This window comes from Eptatretus burgeri, chromosome 21 (assembly GCF_056783735.1).
Source record: "Eptatretus burgeri isolate ZD-2024b chromosome 21, Ebu_testis_v1, whole genome shotgun sequence".
Classification (NCBI taxonomy): domain Eukaryota; kingdom Metazoa; phylum Chordata; class Myxini; order Myxiniformes; family Myxinidae; genus Eptatretus; species Eptatretus burgeri.
In genome coordinates this window covers 2,567,305-2,588,078 of record NC_140981.1, presented here as the reverse complement: position 1 = coordinate 2,588,078, position 20,774 = coordinate 2,567,305, and the positions used below count along the sequence as shown (strand labels likewise).

Here is a 20,774-nt window from a genome sequence, read left to right as displayed (position 1 = left end):
TCATCTCACATCATCACATCACCAATTTATATTCACATCAGGTCACTCCACCTTGGACATGCTGCTTCCACTCACCCAGCAACGGATGGACACCCTCAATATGAGACACGACATCAGGGACGTATCTTGTGCTTTCGATCCGGTCCGGCATCCTGTCCTACTCCCCAAACTATCCGCCTGGAGTCCCCATGAGGCAGTTTTTTTTCGGCGAATTCCTGTTCGATATTCTTTGATTGTTTGAAAAACCTTTTGTCTTTTCGTTTATGACGTCATTGAATCACGAATAGCTGTTTCTCTTCCTGTCGCCGCAGACAATAATCTTTGGAGGAAAGACAATCTTGGTGACTGATTGGTGGAAGGACTTGGAGAGATCGACGTCCATCGATTTGGAGTTGGTTGAACTTTGTGGTTTTGTGAGTTATGGAGTTTCAACTGGAGCCAGGTGAGGAAGGGGTCCGAGGAGCATGGGGGTGTTGGGTCATGGGCATGGGTTTTTTTTTGGGGGGGGGGTTATTTCACTGTTTGTCTGTCTAATCCCCACATTGTTCTTCAACCTTCTTTCTTGCAGTACCGGAGAAGGACGGAGTGGAGGACGTGTCCCTCAGAGATTCCTCAGCAGGTCCTATGCTTGAGCTCCCGGAGCCGTCATTGTGCTCGTCCTTTAACTCAGGCACCTCATCGTCCCTGGAAGCAGCGACTTCCCCCATCTTGTCGCTCATCTCGAGCTTCAGCAGCCTTGACTTCGGAGGGTAATGGGGGGGGGGTTATGATATCAGGGGAGGATGGATGATGGGTGAAAATGGGAAGGAGGTGACGGCGGTGTTCGGGAAGGGAGGAGGAATTTTGGGAACACGTTTGGAAGGTCAAATATTTTTGCCTTGTTCGCGTACATAATATGTAGACGGGTAGCGAGGACGGTGTCATCAAAAGCTTTTCCGACCGAGTGGTTGTGAGTGTGATGAAAACATTTATTTATTTATTTCCCAGGACCCCGAAGAGAGATGCGACCGATCAATCCATAGACTCCTCACCAACCTTCCTTACCCACAATGCATCATGCGTCCTCTCTGATTGTTCCCATCAAGGTGGTACTTCCACCCGAACTCGCATCCTTTTTCTCTCCGTCCAAATTCCAGTCATGCTCACCCTCACCTCCTCCTCCTCCTCCTCCTAGGAACGTGCTTGGACTCTCCGCGCTCTCTCGGTGCTCAGAAGGTGGAAAGGAGGTGAGGGTTCTCCCAGGTACATTTATGGATACTTTTTTATGGGAGACCACAGACACCAACTTCAGGTGTTGCGATTGATAATTTACATGATATTATTTATTTTATTTTTTTGACCCCTCCCCCTTTCCCTCCTCGTTACCCCATTGGTCAATTGACAGGAACACGTGAGCAATGAAATCACGTGTGGGTCGCACAGGGTCATCTTTCCTCTCCATCTGTATCATTAACATCCACATGCGCATTCAATCTCTAAGCACGAACTTTGTTGTCTTGTTGCCATGGTAACCGCAGGTTTAAATTGTCCGTTAAACGAACCGATGCTCCACAGACTACAGTCCCGGTGGTTCCCAAACTCACTGCGTGCTCTGACCCATTCCCAACCTCCAAAGGTTTCGCGGAACTCCAGGATCGAGGATCATTAGGACACGCAGGTGCTCAGAGCTGGTTTTGTGTTCATGGTCGAGGCTCATGGAAGAGTGAGGGCAGCATGGAAGGGAACCGGTTGGATGTGGGGTGAAACACCAACAGCAAAGGACGCATGGGGGTGAACAAGCTGCGCACAAGCTGAATGAAACACAGCAAGAAGAGGAAGAGGAGGTGCTGAGATCTCTTGGGCTCGGAGACGGGAAAGTAGTCGCGTAGTTGTTTGTCCTTTGAGGCTTTGCAGATGTTCCCTGGTGATACCTTGGACTTCACCCCGAAGCTGTGCTTCGATTGAGTCAAGGAGGTCGTGTAGATCTGGGTCAGGATTACTCGAGGACTTGCGGTCTGTGAACCACAGGTTGGGAACCTTTGCTCTGCAATTACATTTTTTTGTCCTCATCTTGTTTTTCCGATCCCAGTGTTTTATTGTGTTGTAGATGTTCTCACGACAACTGCCCCTTCAACCCCCTTGCCCCCCCCCACACAGTGGTTATTTATTTAATTGACTCCATTAAACAAACAGGTTGTAATTATCTCACGTGTTTTCATGTGTTCTCTCCATTTTTATTTTCAGGGTTCAGTTTGAAATCCCATTGAAGGGAAGGCCGGTCTTCTGCTCACCGCTTCGTCGCTTTCGCTCAATCCCGGTTCGTGTTTTGTCATCGAGCGGGATTCATTGATTTCCATTCCGTATTCACCCATATCTGCCTTGGGTTTAATCCCACAGCATTCCCATTTTTTACTGGGGTTTAATCCCAAACCACTTCCATTTCTTCCTGAGGTTTAATCCCATATAACTCCCATTTCTTCCTGGGGGTTAATGCCATATCATTCCCATTTCTTACTGGGTGTAAATGCCATATAATTTCCATTTCTTACTGGGGGTTAATGCCACATCATTCCCATTTCTTCCTGGGGTTTAATCCCATATGATTCCTCCTTCTTCCTGGGGTTTAATGCCACATGATTTCCATTTCTTACTGGGGTTTAATCCCATATGATTCCCATTTCTTACTGGGGTTTAATCCCATATGATTCCAATTTTTTCTGGGGTTTAATCCTATATGATTCCAATTTTTTTCTGGGGTTTAATCCCATATGATACCTACTTCTTCCTGGGGTTTAATGCCAAATTATTTCCATCTTCCTGGGGTTTAATCCCATATGATTCCAACTTCTTCCTGGGGTTTAATGCCAAATGATTTCCATCTTCCTTGGGTTTAATCCCATATGATTCCTACTTCTTCCTGGGGTTTAATCCCATATGATTCCTACTTCTTCCTGGGGTTTAATGCCATGGCATTAAATCGTTTAATTCCGTTTTCCTGGATGGAAGGACAAGCCCATCGGTGTGTCCACTCGTCCCTGACCTGTGTTGCCTGGGTTCGAATCCCGACCCAGCTATAAACTGTCATCCTTGTGTTTTCATGCAGAGTGATTTATCAGTGTTGTGCACAGTCCATCAAACGGCCCTTAAGCCGTGTGTCCCGTCTGCTGGAATCAGTTCGTGATAATGGTGGAGGAACTTAATTTACAGAAAGGTTCATCACCATCTCAAATCCGAAGCCATGATCTTTTCTGCCCCCGTTTAACCTCCATCCCACCCTCAAGCTCACCGCCTTCCAACATTCCCGTTTTTAATTCCTGAGAGTTTCCTTCTGTATCCATATTGTCCACCACTTGCGTCCTCCCCTACCCCCTCCGCCCCCCTCCTCCATTCCTCCGCGTATTCCTTATTTGCCAAAGTCTCCCCCTATTTTGTCCTTCATCCCTGGTGTTGGTGTCCCCTCTTTCTGCTGTTTCTTTTGTTCTGCTGTGTCCTTATCCGTTCAGTTTTCTAGCTCTTCCACGAGCCTTGACTTTGCATACAAACATCGAATAAAACTTAAAGATCCCACACTGTCTTTCATGGAGAGTGGGCGAGCTATCACCGGCAGCCTGAACGAATCACAAATTCCTTGTATTGTACAGAGGAGCTGCACCAGCGACACAGTCACATCCCAGTAATGATGTAACCAACGGGCTGAATTCAGAATCGAATCTCATTCCAATATGCATCCGCCGACAACAACATTCCCAGTTTCCCACTTTAGTGTAGTTCAGTTCAAATAATTTTTTGGAAAAATAAGAATGATCCCAGACTTTAAAGGTCCCCATGACATGCAAAACTTTCTGGTTATTTATATATTAACTTGACCTTCCCAGTGAAGAAATCACCCATGTTTTTATTTTTTTTATCAAAAATGGGATAATTAGACCAATATTTCGATCATTTATTGTGCTTTTCACGACTTGCTATGCCCCGCCCCTAAAAAAAGTTGGCTTCAGCCAATCGCAACATGACGTCACAAACAGAAACTCGCACACAGTGGATTGACTCGAGATCTCTAGAGTCTAGACTAGTCCGATAAATCCGTCGTCCGTCCGACTCGGCCGATAAATCTGACGTACTGTCGCTCTATTTTGTTATTCTCTTTTCTTCATTGTTTTCTACTGGCGCTACATGACGACAGTAGGAATAAAATAAATAAAAATGCAACAGAACGTCAGATTTATCGGACTACTCTAGACAATTGTGTCACAAGGAGTGTTCTGCACTCAAGTTTTCATCGTATCCGGACAGCGAGGTTGCTTCGTTTTATGCGCGGAGAGATACGGCCGATGACATGCGCCGGCCTTGATTGTGTCCGCTGCGCTGCGCTGTTCACGTCACCTCACTAAAATATTTCTGATATCGAGCAGTATGCAAGTCGAATTTACATTATTTAATTACGAATAGGATTTAGTCGAACCAGTTGTTATTGCCGAGTCTTCCTTCGATGTCCTCCCGATGATAATGAACGCCGGGAATTTCATCGCCATTTTCCTCTGCTTGTCCTGCTTCGTGCTCGAACTGCTAAGGCCGTATTTCATTTCCAGCTGCCTGAACTTCACCTCCCGCGACTACGTTATCCGACAATTCTCCATGTGATTCAGACCGAAATCCTTCATTTCTCTCACACTCACTGTCGCTACCAGACAAGTGAAAGTCCGCGTCATCCATTATTCAAAACCAAATGTTTGATTTTTTTAAAGCAGAAATGAACGAAGCGATTGAGTCGTCCAATCGAATGTTGAAACACACAGGAACCCAATAGAATCACGAAGACCACCAACCCGAGTAATTTACGTGCAGCATTTTTAATGTTGTAGTTGACGTCATGTGGGTTATGCCCCTTTCAGGAGAATTTTTAGGGGCGTTCCCGAAGAGGTTTGTTTTTTTAATTTTACATTTTACAGAATGAGTGTTGTGAAAAAACATTGTCAGATCTGAAATCAAGATGAAAAACTCCTCCAGGACATATATAAATGACTTTTATGTACTTTGGCTTGTCAGGGGGACCTTTAAGTCTCCGAGTATGTCTCCTCTCAAGTACTTGATGTCGCCGAGAATGGGGAAGTTAGTGGGGAGTGAGGGCTGGAAGAGGGGAGGGGATGTACATGTTAAACGTTCATGGTGTCAGGTGTTGTGGAGACGTGTCCCACGTTCAGGGTGTCGTCAGGTGTTGTTGAGACGTGTCATGCGTTCATGGTGTCAGGTGTTGTTGAGACGTGTGACACGTTCATGGTGTCAGGTGTTGTTGAGACGTGTCATGCGTTCATAGTGTCAGGTGTTGTTGAGACGTGTGACACGTTCATGGTGTCAGGTGTTATTGAGACATGTCACACGTTCATGGTGTCAGGTGTTGTGGAGACGTGTCACACGTTCATGATGTCAGGTGTTATTGAGACGTGTGACACGTTCATGGTGTCAGGTGTTATTGAGACATGTCACACGTTCATGGTGTCAGGTGTTGTTGAGACGTGTCACACATTCATGGTGTCAGGTGTTGTGGAGACGTGTCACACATTCATGGTGTCAGGTGTTGTGGAGACGTGTCACACGTTCATGGTGTCAGGTGTTATTGAGACGTGTCACACGTTCATGGTGTCAGGTGTTATTGAGACGTGTCACACGTTCATGGTGTCGTCAGGTGTTGTGGAGACGTGTCACACGTTCATGGTGTCAGGTGTTATTGAGACGTGTCACACGTTCATGGTGTCGTCAGGTGTTGATGAGACTTTACCGTGAAAGTTTGTTTCACCAAAATCACAACTCTAATCATCTGATATTTCGTTTTCCTGCAGCGGAATCTCCTCTCTTCCAGTCCTCGTCTTTCTCAGAGAACCCCGAGGAGATCACACCGGTCACCAGGAGATGGCAAAGAGAATGTAAGCGAAAGTGCCGATGGGGATGACAGCTGTAAGAGAATTCTGAACGAATGTTTGGGCGTCATCGCATGGCCGTCGTGATGCCACCAGTATCGATCATTTAATTGTTTGTTGTTGATGATTATTTGTTGTTCTTGTTGGAATTCTCTTTTTTTCTAACAACTCTTAGGAGTCCCCGAGGTCGGCACAACCGGTCAAACCGGTGAGGACAATTTCCCACAGGACTGGAGGGAAGAACACGCTCGGCTCATTGTCTCCAGCACAGGTAAACATTGTTGGTCCTCATTTTGGGTCGATCATATGGATTTTCTTTCGAGATGACTTGCTGAGGATTTTCAGTGCTTACCAAGGCTTACCAAGTCTGATGTTCCGAGAAGCTTACCAAGGTGTTGGGAAGCTTCTCGGCGCCTTGAATGGATATCGGAAAGCGTGCAGCAAGGTCTCGCGTACGTATTGTGGAAGATCGCAACGGAGCGAGTGGCGTACCTCATGAGTGTGTCAGTACCTCATCAGTATCATGGTACCTCATCAGTGTCTTGGTACCTCTTCAATATCTTGGTACCTCATCAGTATCTTGGTACCTCATCAGTATTTCAGTTCCTCATCAGTATGTCAGTACCTCATCAGTGTCTTGGTACCTCATCAGTATCTTGGTACCTCATCAGTATTTCAATACCTCATCAGTATGTCAGCATCTCATCAGTGTCTTGGTACCTCATCAGTATTTCAGTACCTCATCAGTATGTCAGTACCTCATCAGTATCTTGGTACATCATCAGTATTTCAGTACCTCATCAGTATGTCAGTACCTCATCAGTGTCTTGGTACCTCATCAGTATTTCAGTACCTCATCAGTATGTCAGTACCTCATCAGTGTCTTGATACCTCATCAGTATTTCAGTACCTCATCAGTATGTCAGTACCTCATCAGTGTCTTGGTACCTCATCAGTATTTCAGTACCTCATCAGTATGTCAGTACCTCATCAGTGTCTTGGTACTTCATGGGTATCTTGTTTCAGTTGTTTTGTTTGCTTTGCAGAGTGCATAAGTGATGTGATGTCTGGGACGGGGGAGCCAATCCGGGGCGGCTCAAGACTCACACCCGTGTCACCAAATCCGTTTCCAGGATGTTGAAGAAGAAGGAAAGCGTGGTAACCGGACCATGAGGACCTCTCCCACGGTGCACAAGAGACCCAAGCGTGCATCACCTTTGTTTAGTGTCCGGGTATGTTGCACGGGAGGGAAAGCAATGGAACAATTCCCATTTGTTTGGCCTGTTTGCACAGTTCCATCTGAGCGCGTACCCAGTGATACCATCCCAGGGTCAGGATCACGTGCTTAAACCACTGCGAAGGGTTTCAATAAGACATAATTATGCACAATGAAATTGCAAAAAATGATTGGAACTTTTTTTTATAAAATTATTTTCCTCCGGGGGGGGGGGGTGAGACACCGTCTCCTCCGGGTCTGAAAGATCATTACTTGTCCGATCTCAACCAAACTTGACAGGAGGACGAAGGGTCTCACGATGGATGTTGCAGCGACTTCACTTTCCCACCTCCTCAAAGGGGGTCTTCCTCCTTGGGTGAAATCCGTGTTAACCTGTATAAATAGCTTATCGTGGTGTTCCGTGAGGCAACCCCACCGGTAGTTAACAAGTTATAAAACACAAACACGTATGATAACCTTCTTTTTTGTGTATATATTGTCGAGGCTCATATGAGAGCTAACACACATCGCACAGCAAGAGGGGCGGGAGAGGGAAGGACAAAACAGTGGGGAACAGAGACATAAGGAGATCTGTGGAAGGGAGAGGAATGGGGCGGGGAACATGGGGCAAGCAAGATGGATATTTACAGGGACCTTCAGGAAGGAAAGCAGGGAATTTGAAGGAGGTGGGTTTGGGGTGGATTAACGGGGGAAGAAAAGATCGAGGATTTGGATGGGGGATGATAAGATGTGGTGGTGAACGGCCGTTTTGAAGGCCTGGAAGGAAGAAAGGGATTGAAGAGAGTGAGGGAGTTTCTGCCAAAGGCGGGAAAAACAAGAGGATGAAAGAGTTAAGGTGAGCATTGATTCGTGATTTTGGTAGTTTTACCAGAAAGAGGTTGTTGGCGGACCTTGAGCGCAGACCTTGTGGGAGAGACATATCGCAGACAGAGCAGCGGGGGGGGGCTGAGACCGGAAAGGAGACAGTAGAAGACAGAAAGACCACCGACCTGCCTGCAGTGAGAGAGTGAGAGACCCAGAGACTCAGCCTCATCGCAGGGATACCAATGATCCTAAATGCCTTGGTTTCTACAGCATGAAGCCGAGAAAGGTGAGAGGCAGGAGCACCAGCCCAGAGGGGAGAGCAGTGCTCCATCAGGCTGCAGACGAAAGCTTTCTACGTGGTCAGGAGCTGATGTGGACCGAGGAAGGACTTTGCATGATGGAGGATTCCCAGTCGGCCACTGGCTTTGGAGGCCAGGTTGGAAATGTAGCTTTCGAAGGATCATGGCAGATAGTGAGACCCTGAAGCTTGAATGTAAGGACTTCTTTAAGAGGATTGTTGAGAAAGTAGATGGAGGGGGGAGTTTCTAAACGGTCCGTTTGGAGAGACATAGTGAGAGTGTGAGATTTGTCACCATTGAAAGCTTCACTGAACCATGGACAGGAGGAAGGGAAGAACAACTGAAGACGAGAGGGGATAAATCTGTGTCTGAGCGAGAGCAAGTTTCTTTGAAAGAATTCCCAAGATGAGTTGATGTTGGAGGAAATAGAGATGGGAGACCAGTCTAGAAGTTTGATTGGTGCTTGGAGACCCTGCCAGTCGGCTTGAGTGAAATGCCAGACTTGAGGTGGTTCTCTGATAACAGCCAGAGAGATGTCCACTTTGACAAGGAGGTGGTCAGATGAACCGATTGCAGCGGAGGAAGAACAATAGACATTTTCAAGGAAATTTGTCAAAATCAGATCCACAAGAGATGGAGTGCCGTTGATCCGAGGAGGAGAATGGATTTGACAATGTGGACAACAAGGTGTGATTTGACACAGACAAAAACACAAACAGTACACAGGGATGAAAATATAACATAAAAACACGACGGATCCGGTTCGGAAAACTTCGCTTCGATTTTGGCGACAGGAGTGGGATGCAGATTCGACCAACATGGGGAGCAACGCGGAAGCGGATCCGTTTGAATGAACCTTTGTGAGCGTTGTGTCATAATTGGTGATGTTGTTGTTACAAAGCCCTGCCAGACTGGAGGTACAACGTTTGTGGTCCCCATTGTGTTGTTTATTTGTTGTGATTGTTCTTATTTTCTTGCCTGTTATCATTAACTTACCATCACACTCCCGCCTCTCCAACCCCTTGTCAAGTTGTCCGAGAATTTCAGGTCAAGATGCAGTTGCCAAAGTTGACACCATATTGTGCCACTTTATGATTACACTCTGGTCTGAGGTCAAGCGTTTGGACATCGGTATTGCAGCACTCTCTGAGGTTCGGAGACCGGATAGTGGTGAGATCATGGCGGGTGGTTGGACCTTCCATTGGTCTGGTCGCTCTGATGGTTACCATGCCCAAGGAGTTGCTGTAGCTGACTCCATTGATAATAATTGAGGTAACACCGGTCAGCGAGCGTATTATGAGACGAAGGATTCCTCACTCCATGGGTGTCGTTTCCCTGGTCTCTGAATATTATCCGACTGATCTAAGGACGTGAAGGACGCATTCTACGCCACGTTCGAGTCTGTCGTTGATCAGTGCCCCAGGCAAGATATTCTTCTGGTCTTGGGGGACTTCAATGCATCGACTGGAACTGATATGGATGGTTATGAGACGTGTGTTGGTCCCCATCGGTCTGAAACTGTGAACCAGAATAGCACTAAGTTCCTTGACTTTGCAAGAAGTCACGGACTTAGGGTGGCTGGTTCATGGTTTCAGCGCCCACAAGCTCATCGCTGGACTTGGTATTCCAACGCTGGCGGTGTGGCAAAGGAGATTGACCATGTCCTCGTTGATGGTCGCTGGAGGATGATCCAGAACTGCAGGGTCTACCGGAGTGCTTGGTTCCTCAACACCGACAAAAGCTTGTTGTAGCAACTCTGAAGTTGCAGCTTAAATCCGGGAGAATGGGACCATCCCAGCCGAGGCTGGATGTTGGCAAGCTCAAGGATGAGAAGGTGGCTGAGGAGTTTGCGAACTGGCTGAGTGGGGATTTGGGGGGTCTGGTTGCTTTGGGAGATCCTGAAGAGTTGTGGAGTGCCTTCAAGACCACCGTCCTTGATGTTGACGGAAGATGTCTTGGAACTCACCGAAGGGTGAGGAAGAATTTTGTCTCTCAAGGGACACCGAATACCATTCACCAGAGTCGCAGGGCCAGGCTGAATGTTCGGTTGTGACGATATCTCAAAGAGTTACGGACGGATTTGGATGAAACTTGGTGGACGGGTCTGATGTGTGACAAGAACTAATTTATTCAATTTTGGTGAAGATCTGGATCTGGATTCGAGAATATTAAAAAAAAAATTAACTAATTCTTCACCTTTGAGAAATCCGGTGAAAACCATATGCAGCATGATATCTCCAGAAAGTTGTGGATGAGTTTTGACAAGTCCAGGTGGACGAGTTGGGTTGTTGAGTCGAACAAGCCGATTCGATTTAGATTCAGGTCAGGATGCAGATCCGGCCGATCAGTGGGATACAAAACGTAAACTGTTCAGCCTGGCGGAGGTAACATAAATGTCACGTGAGGAGAGGACTTCTTATTGATTGGCCAAGGAAGTCAGTTCTTCAAACCAAGTCACCAATTGAACTTCAGTCCCGGTTTGTGTTGGCTCTGACGTCACAATTGCACGATTGTGATGACAGAACCAACACAAACCGGGAGTATAACACAATTCCAGGACAAACTTGAATCACACTTCTTATTTAGCTTGTTTGCTGATCCCATCTCTGAACCCATCACTCACAATGCCGAGATCCCGAACTCATCCATCTATAATTCCAACAATCTGTGTGTGTGTGTGTGTGTGTGTGTGTGTGTGTGTGTGTGTGTGTGTGTGTGTGTGTGTGTGTGTGTGTATGTATGTGTGTCTGTCTGTGTGTCTGTGTGTGTGTCTGCAACCGCTATTTCTCGACAACCACTGGTCCGATCTAATTGAAACTTGCCGGGGCCCTGTGGTGCCAATTTTTTTTTTTTTTTTTGCATGTATGGCCACGCACATACGGGCATGCGAGAGCGAAGGAACGGCCTGTGTGGTTGTTGTTTCTGGCACACGGTTTGAAAGTTTTTTTTTTTTGCACGTACAGCCACGCACGTATGGCCATGCACGTACAGGCATGCACGTATGGGCACGCGAGAGTGAAGGAACGGCCTGTGTGGTTGTTGTTTCTGGCACGCGGTTTGAAAGTTGTTTTTTTTTTTTTGCACGTCCGGCCACGCACATACGGGCCACGCACGTATTGACGTCACAATTATTTTTTTTATGGGCACAAAACGCACATACGCACGTATTGACATCACAATTTTTCTTCTTCTTTTTTATTTTATTTTTTTTTGCACATATGGCCACGCACGTACGGGCCCGCACTAGTATCACAGAACTACATTTATTTTGTCCGTCGTCGTCCCAACCTCTGCTACTGTCTGTCCTGCATTGTGTACAACCTCCACATTAAGCCTTAGATCATTGCAAGGAAAAATTGCCTTTTGTTCCTCCTGGAGGAATGGAGATTTCTGGGTGAAAGTTAGCATCAACATATTTGTATACGAGACAAATGTCTCACGGTTCTTAGGCCCGTCGACGTCGTTCGTGGTCTGCGGTCGCAGACGTGGATCACGCCCTCACCATCTCCTCTGACAATCCCAACCTCATCGGAGACTTCACCAAGGTGCGTCGCATTTTCTTCGCTTTCAGGTTGATTGCGACGCGGTTTTGCGATCGGTGATGTCCTAAAATGACCCTTCTCTACCTCGTCAGGCTTGCGCCTTGCCAGTCATTCCAGGCTCGGCCAAAGACCTCAAGCACATTTGTCCGGAGACGGTAAGGATCTTCTCCGCGCAGGAATTCGAGCAACACTCAGCTGTTGTGAGTGCGATCACATACCTTGTTCAGGATTACCTGTCTTTACCCGGCGACATGTTTCACTCCGTCACGCAGATGTCTTTGTTGCTCGGTGGAGAATTTGAAGATGCCGTGGAGCGATCCATTGTTCTCGACTGTCGTTATCCGTACGAGTTCGCCGGTGGACACATCAAGGTGGCTGGAATCGAAATCATCGCCTTTCCTTTGGGAATGCGGTGTGGGAGGAATATTGGAGTCTTCGATTCCTTCAACATTTTTTTTTCCCCACCCTTTTGTCCTCTCGTCTGTCGCATTTTGTGTCATTCTTTAAAATAGTTTGTCGATTCGTTAAACCTCCCAACATATCATCGGAGAAGGTTTTTTATTGTTGTTGTCGGGTTTGTTTCTACAATTCGTGCCCCCAGTTTTTCATGGTACCCCAAAGTTTATTTGACCCTTGGAGTTACTAAACCACCATTTATTTATTTATTTATTTATTTATTTTCTTCTTGCACTCCCAATTTCAGAGCTGTATCTCAGAGCTGGCTGGGACTTTCGGAATGAAATTTTGCCTCAATAATGTAAACACAGTACAATGTACGTGAGATTGACATAATTCTTTGACCTTGCCCTAATTTTTAAGGCCATCACCCAATAATCGACATTTTACCATTTTGTCGCCGTCACTTTGTCCGATAAGAACAAAACTGCCCTCCCTAGATAGCATAAAGCAAGGCACATTTACACTTAATTTACATCATACCCCTCAAGGTTAAAGGTCAAGGTCAAATGGCGGTGTGAAAAAAAACTAACATGATTTTTTTTTTTGTCCGCTCAATTCTGCCAATGCGGAATCTCAAAGACCGCTTGAAATTCCAAGATGTTCTTGCATCATAATAGTCTACCTCCACTGAAGTTATGCACCTGACATCTGATTCGTGTTCTTGACCTACTTTTTTCGGATTGTGACCGAATTAACGAAAAAAATACCCTTTTGTTCATAACTTGAGTAGTTTACCTCCGATTTTCATGATGTTTGAGGTTTTTTTGGGGGGATAGATCGTAGATGGCGACAAATTTTCTTGGTTCACACTCTGTCCCTACATGTTGACGGTCGAGGTCATACGGTGGTCCGAAAAAAAAAAATAGGCCATCATTGGATCAGGGTAAGTCGATGGCGATCGCCAAGGGTTGGCCGGGGGAGGCGTACCCTTTGGCCATCGCTTTGTGATTTCAGATGTCAGAAGTGATCATTGTTCTCGATTGTTATCTTCTCCAGGGTTCCATCAATATCCCTAGTGAAGCGGACGCCGACACCCTATTCAATCCCGTGGAGAAGGCGACATCTTCTGCGTGGCGTCTCATCCTTATATTCCACTGCGAGTTCTCTGTCAACCGTGGCCCCAAAATGTAACATCACACTCGTTATCAGAACTGCACAGGTCGCACTTCCGTGGATTGGGGAATGGAAATGGAATGTTAAACCAGCCCGGCACGTCTTGTTGAATTGCCTGCACTCCCGATCGTTGAGTCAGTCCCTGTCGCTCTCTCCGCAGGTGTCGCTACGTGCGAGAGATCGACCGCAACATCAACACGTACCCTCATCTACACTACCCTGAAGTTTACATCCTGGCTGGGGGCTACCGAGAGTTCTTTTCAAACTTCAAGGTGCGGTTTGATTATGATTCGTGCTGGTTCTTCGTGCTGGTTCTTTCTTTAACCCGTTCCGTTTGACACGAACAGGGTTTTTAAGTTTGAACCGCTTTCTCGGGTTAAAACGGCAATCTTCCACCATGATAGCCCTTTGGACTCGCAATGACGACGAACCTAGTGAACCCAATGTTAAGAGAGGTTTTCTAACAGTCGTGAGGGAGAAGGTGAAGCAACATTCCGGACATGAGAGCCTTTCTTTGAAGCGGTAGAGAGGCTCCGGCCTCATCATCACCACCACCACCAGGACGTCATCGACGAACTTATTACCAAATCTATGCGAATAAATGTCAGTGTGTCTCCTCCGTAACTCCAAAACCATGAAACCGAACAGCCTGAAACTTTGCACGCATTCCAAGAAAACTCCAAGGAAGTGGTGGAGTGTAAATTAGGTGTTTGGGTTAATTAAAACACCCTCTTTGAAGATGATTAAGGGTCTTATTTAATTATATCCTTCATCAGGCGCATCCTCGGTCACCACTCCCTCTGGGGTCTTAAACCGTATCCTAGGTAACCTCGCCGGGGTCTGAAGCCGCCATGTTTTTTGGCCTGCTCAACCACGCCTTGAGTTGGAACAGGCCAGAACGATTTCTTTACAATAAAAGATTTTTTTTAACTTCCCTCACTCATATTATCGAATGCCTCTTCATCATAGCGATGTATCGCTTTATACATCGCTTTATCTATCTATAATTCCAGCAATCTGTGTGTGTGTGTGGTGTGTATGTGTGTGTGTGTGTGTGTGTGTGTGTGTGTTTGTGTGTGTGTGTTTGTGTGGTGTGTATGTGTGTGTGTGTGTGTATGTGTGTTTGTGTGTCTGTGTGTCTGTGTGTGTGTTTGTGTGTGTGTGTGTGTGTGTGTGTGTGTTTGTGTGTGTGTGTGTGTTTGTGTGTGTGTGTTTGTTGTGTTACTCCTGCAGTTCTGGGCCAATTACATCCAGACTTGCGACAGAGGATCAGCATGACCCCACCTCGTGTGTTGGGGTGTTTTTATCTTCGCCGGTGGTCTTGGGAGGGTTCAATTCGACCTTTCCTTCATCCCGTGTTTAAAACGTCCCACTCTTACAACGTTTCTTTTCTCCATTCTCTGAACTCTCCCTCATTGCTTCCCTCACGTAATGTCTTCAATGACATGTCTGACTTAAAAAATTTTGAATCCCAGTTTGCAATGTATGTTCGTTTTCCATCGATCATCCTTTTTTTTTTAACAACTTCAGTGCCAATTCACCCCACCTCCTTAAATCTACCTCCTCCTCACCCCTCACCTGTTATCCCCTCTCCTAACCCCTCACATCTTGCTCCTCATCCTACCTCCGCTCTTCGCTCCTCTTCACTGTCCTCTGCTTTCGTATGAGCACCTCCTCTGGTGTCCCAAAGTGTGTGGTGTTCTAAAATCTGTGGGATCCCTTCAAACCAAACAGATATCTCACTCTCTCAATCAGTACACTCCTCAACATCTCAAACATGCTCCTTCTTTCCTCGAATCACACCTCCCACGTAGTCTCATCCTTCCCTTCTCCCCACCTCGCTCCCCGCCCTCCTGTCCCTTGGCCGTACCTGCTCTCATTGTCTCCCCTCCTTCTCAAAGCCTCCCTCTCAAACAAACCTTCACACTCTTCTCCCTCCAAGCTTCCCTCTCACCTTTGTCAAAAACTCCCCCTCACCCTTATCCCTCAACTCTCCCCTCTCATCATTCTCCCTCCAATCTCCCTGTTCATTAGCCCTTGTCAAATTTACCCCCCCCCCCACGTCAACAAAGCTGCCTCCTTCCCCTGCCCTTTCTCATCCAACGCATTCCTCCACCTCCTCCAATCTTCAACTTCCCTCTGCCCCCCACTCTTCTTACTCCCCACTGTGGCGCATCCCATCACCACCGAGCCTTTTCTCCTCATCTGGCCCTCTCGCTCAACTCTTCTGCAATCTCCCACACACTGTCAACAACTCACCTTATCTATCTTTCGCCCTCCTCCCTCGTCCTACCCTCCTCCGCCTCCCCTGCACCCAAAGCCTCCTCCCCTCCCTCTTCCTTAACAGTGTGGACCTCAAACATATGGAGCCTTCACTCAAACCTGACTGATCTCTCCATACAGGTTGCCACTGACAAACCAGACATAATCTGCCTAACAGAAACTTTCCTCCTTCAAGACGTCTCTGACTCCCTGGTTACTCCCTCCTCCGGTATGACAGACCTGAGCCTCGTCCTGGTGGAGGAGTTGCTCTCTTCATCAAAGACTCTATTCCTCACTCACTATCCACTGCCCTCACTCCCCCACAACCCCAGGAATACCTCTGGCTACGGCTTCCCCTCCACTCCCACCTCATGTTTATATGTGTACTGTACCGTCCACCAAACAGTGATGACTCCATTTACACCTCACTATCCGAAAACATGGACCAACTTCTATCCTCTCATCCAAACTCTCTCTTTCTCATATGTGGTGACTTCAAATGTCATCATGCCAGTTGGCTCGGTGTGGGTACCTTTCTCACCTGCCATGCAAATTCAGCAAAAAAACTTCTGCGACTCATTGGGACTGACTCAATCGGTCAACTTCCCGACCAGGATCTCAATCAACGGCACTCCATCTCTTCTGGATCTGATTTTGACAAATTTCCCTGAAAATATCTGATGTTCTTCCTCCGCTCATCTGACCACGTGCTTGTCATAGTAGACTTATCTCTGGCTGTTATAAGAGCAATCCTGTGGTATCGAGGCAATCTCCACTCAAGGCTCACAGACGTCCTCTCCTGTCACAGCTGTGTGTCCCTAAATGGAGTTCTCTCATCCCCTCTTCCTGTCCAGGCTGAAGTTCCTCAATCCAGTGTTCTGGGCCCTGTTCTTTTTCTGGTTTTCATCAATGATCTCTCCGACTCTCTGGAAAATCTTCTTTATCTCCTTGCTGATGACTCCACCCTCTGCCGTACCATCTGTCATTCCTTACATGAGAAAGCAACAGCTTCTTCACTCTCTGCAGATCTGGATAAAATCACAAACTGGTCCAACACTTGTAACATGTCTTTCAATCCTGACAAATCTCACACTCTCACTGTGTCTCTCCAAAAGTACCGTTTGGAAACCCCCCCACCTACTTTCTCAACAATCCTCTGGAAGAGGTCCTTCCAGTCAATACAAGCTTCTGGATTTCATTATCTGCCATGATCTTTCCTGGGAAATCCACATTTCCAACCTGGCCTCCAAAGTCAGTCACAGACTGGGAATCCTCCATCGTGCAAGCTCCTTCCTCGGCCCAACTGAGCTCATAACCACATCCACAACTTTCGTCAGCAGCCTGATGGAGTACTGCTCTCCTCTATGGGCTGGTGCTCCTGCCTCTCACCTTTCTCGACTTCACGCTATGGAAACCAATGTTTTTAGGATCGTTGGTATCTCTCACGATGAAACCGAGTCTTTTGGTCTCTCACTGTCTCACCGCAAGCAGGTCAGTTGTCTTTCTGTCGTCTGTCTCCTCTCCGGGCTGCCTCCACCCAACCCCACCCTGCTTGTGATCTGTGCCCCCCCATATTTCCGCAGGGCGCTCAAGGAAAGCGAGCAACTCTCTTCTGGTGAAACTACCAAAATCAAGAATCGCTGCTCACCTTCACTCTTTCATTCCTCTTTTTTTCCCGCCTTCGGAACAAACTCCCACATACTCTTCAATCCCACTCTTCCCTCCAGGTCTTCAAAACAGTTCACCACAATCTCATGTATTTCCCCATCCAAAATCTTGATCTTTTCTACACCCGTTAATCCACCCCAAACCCACCTCCTTCAAATTCCCTGCTTTCCTTCCTGAAAGTCCCTGTCGACTTTCATGAAGACCATCTTGTTCTGTCTTCTGCCTACTCTCCCTTCTACAGATGTCCGAATGTTTCTGTTCCCAACTGTTTCGTGCCTCCCTCTCCCGTTTCGCTCTTGTCTCTCGCTCCCTTTGTTATACGTCATGTGTGTTCGCTTTTATACGAGCCTCGACATTGTTTCCAATTTTTTTTTTTAAATCTCGATTAGATGGCTCCCTCGATGCAACCAAAAATACTCTCTTTTGTCTTCCACGAGCATCGATGATGAGTACCAAAAAAAAAAAACCAAAAGAAGAGAGGGGCTCACGCTTGAAACGTCGCTTCACCTTCCTTCTCCCGACGTTTAGCAAACCTACAAACGTTCAGCTAAGATAATAATTCTCGCATGAAAAATGTAACTTTTTTGGATTTGATGCCCCGGTTCATGCCCCCAAGGGGTCACGGGGTCAAAACGATTTGTCACTTGACCTTCTTTGTCATTGTTCTTGGTCTCTAACTCCCACAAGCAGTCTTCTGACTGATAGCGGGTTTGCCTCAATTGAAATTCAAAGCAAGAATTGTTCATCTTGTGAAATGATACGTTGGGTTCCTCCTCCTCGTAGAGCTTGTGCGAGCCTCAGCATTACACCCCCATGGACGTGGAGGATCACACGGAGGAGATGAAGACCTTTCGTCAAAAGTCTCGATCATCGGCCAAGGCACAAAGCCGCAGGCGTCTTCGGCGGAAGCTCAATAAGCTCTAAACTTTGCCGCCACTTTTCTCACGAGGGTACCCATGGTGCTTCACTTCCTTCTGACCTTCAAGTGATCAGGACCCTTTCAACCGGATTATTTGTTTTTTTTGTCATCCTTTAGTACACTCGGTGCAATCTCCTTTTTGCGATCCCCTATGGAATATTCATCCAACCTGTGTTTTAAAGGAGGAAGCACTTGTACTCTCACCGCAGGGTTGACACATTCTGTGTCGATGAGTTAATTTGTTGAGAAGCTGTCGTTGCTCCCCAGGGTTTAGTATGTTTACAAAGACTCTTACGTGGGTTTTATTGTTATTATGGCAAGTTTGTGCGTGTCCGACGCTGTCTCACGTGCACAAAGTTTTTCTGGAACAAGTTTTTCTTCATCTTCAGGCACATTTCACTCACCGGCAGGATGTTTGCAAACAAGTTTACCGTTCGAAGTCCTCCGTCCCTCTCTCCGATTCGAAATGTTTGTTGTGGTTGTTGTTCGTAACGGTTCGGGTTATAATGAATCCACGGACAGTATGTTTACATTGGACGTTTCTCCAATCCATTGTTTTTGCTCCGTTTATGACATTTTCCTGTGATTTGGAATAAAATGGATTTTTGCAGTTGTTTTGCATTTCCTTTTGTTTTTCCCTACGTCGGTTGAGTTCACGCACCCAGACATGACGGGACATCATATGAAAAACTGACTTGTAACGACGAATACCGGAGGTGCCCGGGGTTGTTCTAATCCTGTTGGCATTTTGAAGAAATAAAATTTTGGGTTCATTTATTTATTTGTTGAGAACGAAAGCGCTTCTCCACCCCAACTGAGTGAAGAAGTAAAGTGCTTTTGGTCTCTCGTTTTCCTTCAGACTATTACCGTCATCTAATCGTGGCAAACCAACGATTTGCCACTTGACCTTCTTTATTGATCATTGTTCTTAGTCTGTAACTACCATGGCGGTCTTCTGACTGATAGCGGGTTTGACTCTGGCATTTCGAGTCTGGCATTTTACTCAGACCGACTGGCAGGGACTTCAAGCAGCCATCAAACTTCGAGACTGGTCTCCCATTTGTACTCTCTCTCACCTGCCATGCAACTTCAGCAAAAGATTTATGTGACTCATTGGGACTGACTCAATTGGTCAACTTCCCGACCCGGTTTTCAACCAATGGTAGTCCATCTCTTCTGGATCTGATTTTGACAAATTTTGCTGAAAATATCTGCTGCTCTTCCTCCGCTCGAATCGGTTCTTCTGACCACGTCTTTGTCAAAGTAAACATCTCTCTGGCTGAGATCAGAGAACCATCTCAGCACCGTTGAGTCTGGCATTTCACTCAGGCTGACTGGCAGGGTCTCCAAGCAGCCATCAAACTTCGAGACTGGTCTCCCATCGTTACTTTGTCCAACATCACCTCGTCCTGGGAATTCTTTCAAAGAAACTTGCTCTCCCTCACGCACAGATTTATCCCCTCTCGTCTTCAGTTGTTCTACCCTTCCTCCCACCCATGGTTCACTGAAGCTTGTGGTGAGGCAGTTGTCCTGAAACAACTTGCCTTTTCCTCATGGAAAGCAAATCCAACTGAGTGTTCCATCTCATCTGACCCTCCAGGTCAGACTAATCTCAAATCTGAACTCTCAAACCCCTCTCCCGACGCCAAATCCTGGTGGCGTGTCATCAAATCTGTTTCTGGTGCATGTTCCCCCTCCATCTCCTCCCTTACCTCAAATGGTTACACAGCTGATACCGAACGTGAAAAGGCTGAATGTCTAAACTCGGTGTTTCCATCGAAATCTTGTGTCCGAAACCCATCGCTCTCTGTACCCACCTCACCAGTCGCACCCAACTGTCCCTGGACGCTGTGTCATTTTCTTCTGACAAGGTGGAGAGCTTGCTGTCAAACCTCGACTCAGATTCTGCAACCGGTCCAGACGGCATCAGCCCACGTGTCCGAAAAACTTGATCCTCTTCCCTTGCTCACCCTCTCTCTGTTCTATTCACCCTCTCATTTGCCAAAGGTCATCTGCAATCTGATTGGAAATCAGCAAACATTACCGCCTGCAGAAAAAGGTGCAAAAACAGATCCCTGCAACGACAGACCAATCAGCCTTCTCCCGATCATCAGCAAGGTTATGGAATCCATAATCGCTTCAGACATGAAATCCTTCCTCTTCTCCAACGGCTTGATTTCCGATCATCAATTTGGTTTCAGACCAGGTCACTGGCCTGGATATGCTGCTTCTGCTCTCCCAACAATGGATGGAGGTCCTCAATGCCAGACATTAAATCAATGCCCTATCCCTGGACATATCACGTGCTTTTGACATGGTCTGACACCCTGCACTGATCACCAAACTCTCTTCCCATGGTATCCAAGGCCATCTCCACTCATGGCTCGCATACATACTCTCCTGTCGCAGCCAACGTGTGTCCCTAAATGGAGTTCTTTCACTCTCTCTTCCTGTCCAGGTTGGAGTTCCTCAAGGTAGCGTTCTGAGCCCTATTCTTTTTCTGGTTTTCATCAATGATCTCTTCGACTCTCTGGAAAATCCTCTTTATCTCTCTGCTGATGACTCCACCCTCTGATA

General features: G+C 46.8%; 1 protein-coding gene across 5 annotated transcripts in view; it reads left to right on the top strand.

Annotated features, from left to right (window-relative positions):
* LOC147008199 (uncharacterized) overlaps positions 1–18,810 on the top strand; it is a 30,036-nt gene extending 11,226 nt beyond the window's left edge. For 3 of the 5 annotated variants that reach the window (XM_085865325.1, XM_085865324.1, XM_085865323.1), the window contains exons 2-15: positions 312–442; positions 569–749; positions 988–1,085; positions 1,175–1,226; positions 2,224–2,296; positions 5,817–5,900; positions 6,070–6,165; positions 7,028–7,126; positions 11,684–11,779; positions 11,869–11,931; positions 12,049–12,147; positions 13,232–13,362; positions 13,509–13,620; positions 18,062–18,810. In XM_085865325.1, coding sequence (XP_085721451.1) covers positions 421–442; positions 569–749; positions 988–1,085; positions 1,175–1,226; positions 2,224–2,296; positions 5,817–5,900; positions 6,070–6,165; positions 7,028–7,126; positions 11,684–11,779; positions 11,869–11,931; positions 12,049–12,147; positions 13,232–13,362; positions 13,509–13,620; positions 18,062–18,202 — 1,347 coding nt within the window. In that variant the 5' untranslated portion in view covers positions 312–420 and the 3' untranslated portion in view covers positions 18,203–18,810. Of the gene's footprint in view, positions 1–311; positions 443–568; positions 750–987; positions 1,086–1,174; positions 1,227–2,223; positions 2,297–5,816; positions 5,901–6,069; positions 6,166–7,027; positions 7,127–11,683; positions 11,780–11,868; positions 11,932–12,048; positions 12,189–13,231; positions 13,363–13,508; positions 13,621–18,061 lie in introns of all 5 variants that reach the window. The other 2 variants (XM_085865326.1, XM_085865327.1) reach the window with 2 other exon arrangements.
* The last annotated feature ends 1,964 nt before the right edge of the window (positions 18,811–20,774 follow it).